The 12063-nt window shown below is 38.8% G+C and overlaps 1 protein-coding gene across 7 annotated transcripts in view; it reads left to right on the top strand.

The window, feature by feature from the left end:
* The window catches only part of mylk4a (myosin light chain kinase family, member 4a), a 41950-nt gene that overhangs the window by 18243 nt on the left and 11644 nt on the right, over positions 1-12063 (top strand). The window contains exons 1-2 of one of the 7 annotated variants that reach the window (XM_034303938.2): positions 10924-11057; positions 11173-11719. The exons of 4 other annotated variants lie outside the window; for them this stretch is intronic. In XM_034303938.2, the coding sequence (XP_034159829.2) occupies positions 11204-11719 (516 nt within the window). In that variant the 5' untranslated portion in view covers positions 10924-11057; positions 11173-11203. Of the gene's footprint in view, positions 1-10923; positions 11720-12063 lie in introns of those variants that run through there. 2 more of the 7 variants (XM_026947558.3, XM_026947560.3) reach the window with 2 other exon arrangements.

Here is a 12063-nt window from a genome sequence, read left to right as displayed (position 1 = left end):
AATAATAAAAAAAGAAAATAAGCCCTCTTTGTGGTGCAGTTTATAATAGGCAAAGATTTAAAAAAATATTTAGGACGTCAGGTTTACGTTATTCTGCTAACAGAGAAATCAATCATTCTGCATTGCTCTGCTACTCTGGAAACAATGCGAGGCTCGTCGGCTCTTGTGACGCGATCGTCTTTGTGCGCCGACGATCACATGTCTCCACAATGCAGGTGTACAACACTGACGTAAAGATTGCTAAATGCAGCCCCCTCCTCTGCTTCTGTTCATTGCACTCGTAGAGAATGACGGCTGAGCAGTAGTTAACATCAGTGATGGAAAAGCTAGCTTGTCAACACCTGTTAATAGCCTTTAAGATTTTACAACATGTTGACAAGCGCAGAATGCTAAGATGAGCACATTCTCTCGTTTAATGGCCTTTTCTCACTGATTGTTAGTATGGAGAGCTCTATGTACTGAGCTAGGGAACTGATTTCATGTGATAAAGTAGTTTGCTCATCACAGTTCCATTTTAGTTTATTGCTATTAGTGCATTGTGGAAGTGTCTAAAACCACATTGTGTTCACTACACGCACCTACTGTTCTCAAATGACATGGTGCACTATGGGTATTTTCAAGGCAAATCACAGGTTCATATCACTATCTTTTTTAAATACAACTTACACAGAGACTTGTATGGAGGATATGCCACATAATGCTAATCTAATGCTAATAATGCTAATCAATAACTAATGCTAATTGATTAAAAATGTGTAATCAGTAATGTTTTCTAGAAAGAGATGTTTGTTTAACATTCAGGGAAGGAGTCTCCAGTGTCAGCACTTTTTGTAACTTTAAGATTTCACCATTGGGAAAGTAATGACGAAGGAGGTTGGGTTTTGTGGAGGAGGCGACTCAGGTTGAATACAAATGCAGGTTTATTAAAACAATCCAAAATGGCAAGTCCAAAATTGTAGTTTTGCACAGGTCAGGCGATCAACAAACCAAAATCCAAAACAGATATTGAAGTAGCAAAACAAAGAGTCCAAAATGGAAGCGCAAACAAGGTTTGGAATCATCACTAGTGCAAACTAGGAGAGACAATTCGCAAAAGACTGAGGGAAAGTCTGGGTTATTTACGGTGTGGTGAACTTGACTGTGAGAATGAATCATGTGACGAGGTTTATAGTCCATGCAACTGAAAGGAAAAAAAATGTTGTGATGTTGCAGTGGATTCTGGGGTATGGAGTTGGAAATGATCAAATGATCAAACACTCATAATTCATTTTCATCCTTATTTGTAAAAGTTTCTATCATGCAACAACCATTTCATACTCTATAATCTCATAGTAGATCTTAGATAAATATATCAATGATATTTAATGCATGCTATTTAAAAAAAAAATGAAATAGTCACAGCTGTAATTGGAAACGGTCTCCTTTTGGCATGTGAAGCTAACCACATTGTTAAACAGATCAGAAGCCGGAACATTTAGTACAAAGAACTCAACTTCGCTGCTGCCAGGATTTAAACATCAGTCATCGAAACGTTTCTGACCGTCAGGACCTAATTCTCAAGATGACAGAATGGTTGATAATCTGATCTTGGCAGGAATTACTGAGATAATATTTCACACTTGACATTTTTGTTTTTAGTTAACTATATCCATAACAATGCTCTTAACAGTCCTAGCTAGTATCGGCTAACTAGCTAATCTAGCGTTCTCTCCTCATTAGATTCATAATCATAAATCATGCTGATGAAATAAGGATTGGTGTAAATCTGGTCACGAGGAGGTCGTTTGTTTTCACTGTAGCATTTGCAGAAAATCAAGAGGATTTGAGCTACATGTGTGAATTGACATTAGCTACGCAGCAATGTTGGAATACTGGCACTGAATTCGATTTTATTCAACGTGTCATGAATGTCTTTATGTTCGCTTAATAACAAGACAACGTATTTTCACATGCACTTTGTCCTCCATGTCTGGCTGGTCTGGAGGTAAAAAGAAATAATCAAAATAAATAATTAAAAATAAGAAAGCACTTGACATCGCTGCACTTTTCTGAAAAGATGAAACTCTGCAGTGCTAAAAAAAAACAAAACAAAACAAAAAAACGCACACACTGAGAGAGCTGTGCTTTTCAAAAGAAGCCACTTCCTGTAGAATTACACATAAACATTAAGTATGAAAGGACTTTTACAGGGGAGTGTAATAAGTAAAGAATAAAATGACGCAAAGCTGAGTTACTGTTACTACTCAGAAGTTAACTATTTCCCTTCTGACCAATCAGATTCCAGAAATTAACAGCGCTGTGGTGTAAAACACTCACGGTATCTGAGAGGTGAGCGAGTTTGTGGACTTCAGTGGATTTTATTACTGATATGGTATGCATCTGGCTGAGAGCATCCTGGATTTTCTTGTCTTTCCTATTGCCTTATGAGATTTAGAAGGGTGAAGCCTTTGCATTATTGAGCATGTGCCTTTGACATTTAAGCTCCTCTCTCTCTCTCTCTCTCTCACACACACACACACACTTCAAAATAACAAAAAGTTATTTTTAACTCATACTATGTATAACGTTCATTTGCTTTCGACTTGTGTGCTATTTAAATCCACTTTCTGTACTTATATAATATTCACTCTCTGAGGAATTACTCATTGAATGTATTTCTGCTCCGGCTTTACAGCCATTATTTATAACCAGGACGGACAGTGACAAGCTCATAAGAATTATATGGAGGATCTTTTTAAGTAGGAGATGAAAAGCCATGCTGATAGTTATTTGCAGTCGCTCAGGGACTGGATTGTATTGTGTGGAGACGAAGGTATTCACTGACCCACTGATGGGAAAATCCAGGCACTCAGTGTTGCTGTGATCCCCCGCTCATAGTGATATAATAATTTATAGGGAAATTAGGGATTTTAAGGTGTATTCTCAGAGGTTTCTGCTATGTGTTTGTGATGTGTACACAGTATTTTATGGTGGCTCAGTGGTTTAATGTTTGGGTGACTCTGGTTGAGATTTGTGTTAGGGGTCAAATCACAGCACAACAAAGCTGCCCACTATTGGCCCATTATTGGACAAAACACTTAACCCTCAAGTGTTCTCAATAAATCCCAGTAACCAAGTGAATCTAAATCTAAATATAGGGCTTGGTGAAGGGCTGAGATTTGCCTAGACATCTCTTAAAAGCATCTTTACCATCTCTAAAGCCCTAATCGGACAGGATTAGTTTTACACGTGGAGGTAATGGGGAGAAATGTAAGTCCTATCCGAATATGTCATTTCAGTCATTTTTCTATAAAATAATCAGGAGAAATAACCTCAGGTAATATAAACACTCACCAACCACTTATTAGGAACTGCTCAGTTATGCAATTATCCTGTCAGCTAATCATGTGGCAGCAGCGCAATGCATAAAATCATGCAGATACAGGTCATGAACTTCATTAAATATTCACATCATACATCAGTATAGGGGAAAAAAAAGTGATCTCAGTGTCTTTAACTGTAGTGTGGTTGCTGGTGCCAGATGGGCTGGTTCAAGTATTTCAGAAACTGCTGATCTTCAGGGATTTTCGTACATAACAAGTCAAATCAAGTCAAGTGGGTTTTTACTGTCATTCCTCTGTATAGCTTGTATACACTGAAACAAAATGTCGTTTCAATAGGAACATGGTGCAACACATAACAGTACATGAGACTATATATATATATATACACAACAGTGTGAGATGAGTGCAGGACAATAAATACACAAAACAATATGCACAGAAGAATAAATACACGGGATAATGAATACACAGAACATGGACTGTAAACTATGGAGTAGTGTAGCAGCAAATAAGTATAGCAGCAATACTTGCAGCAATAAAGAGTGTCTGATGCAGCTTTGTGAAGAGTCAGTGTGCAGTGGTATTGAGTCGTACTGGGTTAGGTGTTCTCTAGAGTTTATAGACAATTGTGCAAAAATAAAATAAAATAAAATAAAACATCCAGTGAGTAGCAGTTCTGTCTTTTTGATGAGAGAAATCAGAGATCAGAGGAGAGTATGGCCAGACTGCTTCGAGCTGAATGGAAGGATATGGTAACTCACATAACCACTCTTTACAACTGTGGTGAGCAGAAAAGCATCTCAGAATGCAGAGGGAACCTTGAGACAGATGGGCCACAACAGCACAAGGCCACATCGGGTTTCACTCCTGCCATCCAAGAACAGGAATCTGAGGTGACAGTTTGCATAGACTCATCAAAACTGGAGACTGAAGATTGTAAAAACATCACCCGGTCTTTTTCCAATCTTCAATGCCCATTTTTTGGTTTATGCATTGAGCTGCTACCCATGATTGGGTAATTGCATGAAATAGCAATTGTACGGGTGTTCCTAATAAAGTGGTCATGACGTTGTTAAAAATTTCATTATATTCTGTAGGAAAGGTGGTTTGCACTTTTTCCTTCATTAAGGAGACAAGTTTGAAATGCAGAACAATAAAATATAGACAAAGTTTAAAAGAAATACAGATCCGTTAAGGTCGTTGTTATTGTGCACGGCCACAACCACTAAAACAAGCACTTAAAAAAATGGTCAAAACAATCAGTTTGTATTAAAATGAGGTGTGTAAGACACATAGAACCTTTAATGTGAAGATCATGAACCTCTGTGATTTAGATATTTTTACTGTCTGAATCGATCATAATTACTACAGACAACCTCCAGCAACATCGCTTAATGTACAATATCCCATCGTAATAGCACCTGATTATGACTCTGGGATGATCATGCAGCTCCCTCTGCTGTTAACATTCAGATATGACTTACAGCCAGAGGTTGCAGACTGTTAAAAGTGTTTTGAGGTGTTATCCAGCTATATGTTTGGTACAGCATCATCAGAAATACACTCAGAGTTAGTCAGAGAGTGTAGATAATATGGAATCATGTTCACATTATTCATGGGTGTAAGTTAATATTGCATAATGTATAGAAGTGATCCAGTAGACTATTTGGATTTAGGTTGTGACAGTACAACATGTTAAAAGTACATGAAAAAAAAAAAAAACACTTTTCTGCATCATGTCCTTGTCCCATGTCCTTTTAGAAGAAACAGTAAATTTGGCATTAGGAGCAGGGAGTTGCACTGTCTAATGGATGGTCTTGCAGCTCCCTCTGCTGTTCACATTCAGACATGGATTAATAAAATACAGTAGGTACTGCAACAAGAAAGGGATTTTTACAGCATCAGCAACGGTGCATGCAAATTTCAAGTACAAGATTAAAAATAATACACATTCTTTAATAATAATAATAATAATAAAAATGCTTCAGTGTGTCCATTACATAGGCAAAAGTATGAGGCTAATATTGGAAAAGTTGGATTAGGTTCATAAAATAAATCTGTACTGTGTAATTTATTTCAGAGTTAATGGAGTCCCTGGCTACAATAAGTTTGAGAACCTCTGATCTATTCCTTCTAACTAGCTCTGATAAACTGATTTCTTTCATTATCAATAACATGGCTGGCAGTAATTTGCTAACTGATTTGGATATAGAGCGTTTTTCCTCTTTTTGGATAATTTCAAACCGAATTTCCAACTTTCAAACATTACTATCTCTTGCTAACATGTAGACGCAATGCATATTCTTCTAACATCAAGAAAAGCCCTAAAGGTCTTGTCCTATTCTTTACAACACTGTGGATGTACACTATTTACATCACCCCAATTCAACATAGGCAACTTTACTAAATAAAACTGAGTGAACTCAGTGAACCAACAAATCATGGCTGCTAATTCATACTGACTCAGACAATTGATGCAGGACTGAGCCTATGGGAACATGTATGGGATATTACAGAAATAAAATGCAAAAAATGTGTAACAAAAATATTTAAAACATAATTCCTAGAGGCTCACATGTGAGAATGAATACCAGCAAAATAATTCATATTTGTTATATCATAAAGCATAATCTATAAGTGAAATTTTATGGGGGAAAACCCTTTACATGGTGAAATTCTGACATTTTCAACTATATATATATATATATATATATGGCTCTTATATGGATTTTATATATATACTGTATGTATATAATGTAGTAGTTCCTGAAATTAAATATATTTGTCTTCTGCATGTATCTCAATTGCAAGTCAAGTTCTAGCATTTTAAAGTGAAAATTGAAAGAAAACTGCGCTTAAAGATTTAATTCTGACTGTGACACAGGAACATCATGAATATTTCGACAGCCGATATCTGACTCCAAACTGGTCGCTTAGAAACGTAGTTATCCAACATCTTGATCAAAGCATGACATTCACTGTGTGAGGAACTCACACTGAGGTTTTACACAGACTGACTGCATTTAACTAACGTGATTTTTGCAGGGAGATTAAGGCAAGAATAAAAGGTAAATAAAAACATTTCCATAGTTTCCAACAAAATCTATTTGTAATTTCTTTCAGTTTAGGTGTCAAAGTATGTTATAGGCAGAAAACTCTAATTTTAGTCTTGGACTTTTTTTGGCTGTTTGCTAGACTTCAGGCAAGGCAGTATCAAATGGTTTTTCCCAGACCAGCACACAAATATCATGTCACCGCCAATATCATTAGTCACTGAAACACAGAGAATATATCTGACTTACACTGCGAATATGAAAATATGAAGCTGAGATATTTAACAGTCCACATGTTTGCAGAATTTTTCTAATATTCCACTGAGCTCACTGGTACATTTTCTAGTTTTTCCACTGTCATAACACAAAATATGCAACAGTGCCAAGTGGCACGCAAGATTTTATATCTCAATATCTCCTGTTGATGGCCACTTCCTGCTGTTTTGTGTACAAAGTCAACATTTTGAGCACCTACTTTTTAAAATGGAGACGTCAGCGAGTTTAAAGTCTGGATATTCCTCTACATTCCAGCATCTCAGTCCAGATTCTCAGCAATGTTATTCTTGGGTGAGTGAGACAGGAGACAGCATCAGGGGTGTCTTGTTTCTATGATCCTATGCAACAAAATTCCCAGGGTTTTGAACCTATTCAGCAGGTACTAATTCAACACTAGGGATTTTGTCCCTAATGTCCCAGGACAGAGTGTTCTTACAGTTTTTACTGCAAGCTGAGAAAGGATCCTCTCGCTAATGCCAAAGCATCACATCATGCGATCCCATGGCTACCTCTTCCTAACTCACACTTTCTGTGTGTGTGTGTGTGTGTGTGTGTGTGTCTAACAGAGAGGAGCTGAAAGCTGAGATGCTTTCTGGCTCTCTTGATATAGATATCTTGATGTTTTGTGATGACTAGGCCAAAATAATTATTAAATATTTTGTGCAGGTTTTGGTTTTAATATGCAAATTAAGTCCATTTTGAAGCATAAATTCACCAATTCCAGAATTACAACATGACACTCTGTTCCTCTGATTGTTCTGCTTGATAATATTGACATCACCAAGTGGACATGCTAGATGCTAGATACCTGCACAGAAATTTTCCACCGGAGTGTGTTTATGTTCCCCTGGGTCAAAACACTAGCCTGAAGTACACTTACTTTGGCAGTGATACTCTGGCAGCCTTCACAGCATATCCATTTACCCACTACAACTTTGCAGTGGTGCCCAAAGAACAAGTTGTGCTCTGGAGATCGGAGCCAGTAATCAAATCAAGGGGTTCCAGAGCCAAGGGTCCAAAACCCAGGGGCAGCCCTCCCTCCATGACCTTCTTCTCAGTTCTCCTTGGAAGGGTCACGCACTCTGTGTTTATGGATGGCTGGGATGGTATCGTGGGTTATGTTTCTGTTAGAGTAATTAATGACCAGTCGAAACGCTTGTTGCTGATTGGCATTCACCTCTATCTCTCTGTGCCTCACTGCCAAACTGTATCAGCTCTTGGCACTCCGACTTGGCATACCAAGACACAGCCAGCATGGAGTGCTACATTTTCTATTCTCATGCTCATGAAGTTCCAGTTTCACTGTACAAACGTGCTGGAATTGTTTGTGTAGAAGTCACCCAGGGCTTGACACCTCAGGGTCTTCTGTGTTTTATTGTCCTGAAATGGCATGGGCCCATTCCAGTTCTGGACTATCCTGAGCACCCTGGTCCTGTTTCATTTCCTGGCATCGAGAGCTTATGTGTTTTCCGTTGCGTCACACTAATCACAGGTGTGAAGTCTGTGGTCTCCCAAACATACCAATCCGAATAGTCAATCCACATCAGCTTAATGAGTCCTCTTAGGGGTCTTTCACATACGCAGTCCATTTAAATCAAACCCTTTGGTGTGGTTCTTTAGGCAGGTGAGAACTCAGAAATCACACTCGAGTCGACTGAATCAAGCAGTCCAACAACGTCTGCGTGAGAATTCCAAGTGCGGTTCGATTGCAGTGAAAGAGATTCGACTGTGAATTGACTTGACTGAGGAAGTCAAGCAGGAAGTGAACCAAACATGCGGTGTGTTCAGGCTTGCACTATTTTTTGTTGATATGAGCAAACAAAAATTGAAAATAAACACTTGATATGATCCAAAAATATTTTAAACAAGTTAAATATAGAATTATCTAATAATTTATTTAATGCTGTGTGTTCTCTGTCCATGGGTGGTTTTTTCGTTTACAGTTTATTGCTGCTGTACTTCTGACCAATGAAAGAAATTAATTTACGTGTATGTTTTCAGCCCTAAATGCCTCTCAGCCAATGTTTTTTTTTTTGTCTTTTGGTATGTTTAGTTATATTCAGTATGAAACCAAACCAAACCACTCTGATTCAGACGGGACAAATGACTCATAGATGTGAAAGCTTTGTCCATTGGGAAAACTTCACACTGCAGAAAAAAATATTTTAATTACTACATTTTTAGCTCTTTTTTAGATCGTATAATATACAAACTCACTTCTTGAAAAAAAGAAAAATCTTTTCTTTGTCCCAGCACTGCCGCTGCTGATTTAAAGTTATGTAGAAACCTAAGAACCCACAATAAACCCCTTTTTTTTTCCTAAGAATAAAATTCCTATTCCTAGTGTCTTTCATTTGCTTGGACTCATTTCTTTGCTGTTTATATAAACTGGAGTCTGATCCATCTGTCTGTAAGTACTTCTTACAGCACCCCAGTGTGGTTGGTTCTTCTTCTTCCTCTTGTTCCATCAACAGTGTCACGGTTTCAATGTTAACAGTATTAGCATTGCCACTGTATAGCGTTAATAAATTGACCTATGCAGCACAGAATGACCTCTACACTCGGCATTTCCACTCAGTCATCTGTTGGCACCCGAGGACAGGTGCAACAGTCCTGCCCCGTCAGCTAGGCCTCTATTTGATCTCATTTATCATAACACTCTTGGCGTCACTTGTCTACACCCAGAACAGAATTAATGTTCTGGTCCTCAAAATACTAGCATTGCTTGTACTGAAAAAGAAAACTAGCAGCTACCAAATGCCATCTGTGATTTAAAGTTTGCTGACAAAAAAACATTTTGGTCAAATGTTTGCCCTTTTCTGGTCTTTCCTTCAGTACTGAAGTGAGATGATTCCAGAAAAAAAGGTCTGACGAGCTTGTTTTTATTGTAAGGTGATGGAAATTGAGCGCCGCGCTCCCCTCCTGGGGTTATAAGTACAAAGCTGGGCACGCGTTCTGGAATGAGCCAAGAGCCGAGCTATCTTTGGTGGACCTGGCTCAGCTTGCTGACCGTGCCACTGCTTGTCAACTATAATTCATGGTACGCTTTAAGGGGTCCAAAAAAAATGTAAGCATCTAAGAGTGTGTGGAAGCTGAGAGTGTACCCAGGCACTAACTCGTATTCATTTTTGGCAGTGTTAACTTTTTTTTATTTTTTTGGCTGTGCATGTTTTCTTTCATTAGTTTTGGTGATGTAAAAAAAAAAAATGGTGATGGATTGAAACTTTTTTTGGTACGAGGAATATCATGTCAGGAATGATTCATATAGGCACCCAAGCACTGCTATGTTATGCAAGGTTTATAGGAAGGGTACAGGGCACAGATTCATATTTCATCCTCTAAGTTAAAATTGATCTGTAACTGTCTTAACTGTGAATGAGTAAGCTTCTTTGGAGGATTTGAGTGGATATGTTTGCCAGGAAAGCAACACCAAATAAATCACGGCTGTCACTTTGCTCCCGTTACAGTTGAGTGGCCTGGGCCACCGTGACATGCAGAGACGTAGCGTGCCACCTGTAGCCGGTTGATGAGTGAGTCAGGGCATTTCTGCTGTTGGGTGACAATACAATATGGACAGCCAGTCTGCAAATAAAAAAAAAAATCCTACTACGAATTTTGAATCTGTGTTCATGTAAGTGCCTTGACGACAACACTGCAAACGCATAACAACCTCCACGACTCAATTTGTATGAAACGTTACATAGGTGAAGGTTAAGGTTAAAGTTAGGGAGAGGGATTAGCCTTTCATTGGTATTTGTATGAATTCCTCATGCTTTTAGATTGTCTGAAGCATCATTGAAACTTAATTAAATAATGTAATAATTATTGGAATATATGCAAATGTAATAAAAGTACAAAAGTAATTTTGAAGAAACAGTAGCCCCAGACCGAAGTTATTTTATCTTTAATTCTTTTTGTATTATTTTATCCTTTTTTAGGCACAAACCTCTTGACGTAAATCCTTATATGTCATCTTAAATTAAACATTTTTTCCTATGTGTAAGTTGAGATTGAAAGCTGAAGTGGAAAAAAGTCTTTCCACTTACTTGCATGTGCGTATATGTGGTGTGTATACACAGGAACCTTTTGACACCTGGCAATCGGTGTCCGACTCGAGCATCTGCTCGAGTTCAGCATTTGAAACATCTCAGATGTCACACAACTCTTCCTGATCCGCCTCCCTCCCCTGAGGCCCCTGTTGACACTGGACCCCCACCTCCTATGCAGTTACATTTAGGGAGGCAGGTTCATTCTATTCTTGAAGCTATCGCCAGTTGGAAGAGTTGCAGGAGTGCCAAATGGAGGTGTACAGAAAGAAGGACACACTTGTCATTGTAGGACTTGTGGCTTTGTAGTTCTTTAACTGTTTTATTTTTAAAGAAAGAGAGGTTATTCATCTTCTGAGGTATTGGTTTCTATTGATTATTTCTGGATTAATATTATTATTATTAATATATATTATTCATTGAACTTACATCAACTTTGTGGACTTTGGCAGCAGTGATATTTTTGAATTACAGCAGCTTGTTGGCATTGGTTTTTGCTGCCACCATGACTTCTGTGGAAACTACTCCTGGATTTGACTTAATTCAGGTCAGGATTGAGTCTCTAAGCAGCAAAATGGACACGCTCATTAGCATCCAGGAGAAAGTCCTCAGCCGCCTGGACAGCATGTCTGAGGAACTCGTTGGGATAGAAAGAGATATGGAAACTCTGAAAGTAGACAAGGAGGAGATGCCTCCAGCAAGCCGCACTAAGGGACCAGCCCGAGGCATTGGCGGTGAGATGAAAGAAATGTGCCAGGAAATGAACAGCATCATGACAGCCGTAAACAAGCGTTCAGAACAGCAGACCCAGAAGCTGGAAGGCATGGAGAGGCTTGTGATGAGCATCCAGCAGGTGGTCAGCTTCATTGGGGAGACCGTCAAGACTTCTAAAATCACAGAACTCATGTTCAAGGGGCCAGCAGCACGCAAGAGCAAAGTGACATTAGGCTCAGGGTGCAAGAACCAGGATAGCAAACATGGTGCTAAGAGACAGGCCTCAGGTGAGCCTGTACCAGGCAAGGTGAGTCAGATCTGCAGAGTCAGCCGAGCAAACAGAACTTTAACTTGACACGACTTATTTTAAGAAACCCTGACCCACTCAGATTTTTATTCCTGACACAGTTCCCAGCTTAGCACATGTGGTTCTACAGCTCTTGATATTCTGGTCGAGGACATAGTGTTTTTAATGCCTGGGACACACACTGCAGAGTATCAACCCAGCCATGACCCTGTCTCTCGAGTACATCCTTAACATTTCTCAAGCAATGTTTGTGTCCTACATTTTCCAGTCAAGCCAGCTGTTGCTTGAATCAGCATTGCCAACCTGATCAACCATGTACAGCAGCTAATAATATTAAGTATGTT

This window comes from Pangasianodon hypophthalmus, chromosome 4 (genome assembly GCF_027358585.1).
Source record: "Pangasianodon hypophthalmus isolate fPanHyp1 chromosome 4, fPanHyp1.pri, whole genome shotgun sequence".
Lineage (NCBI taxonomy): Eukaryota > Metazoa > Chordata > Actinopteri > Siluriformes > Pangasiidae > Pangasianodon > Pangasianodon hypophthalmus.
The sequence above is the reverse complement of the archived record's forward strand: the minus strand, read 5'-3'. Positions and strand labels throughout refer to the sequence as shown.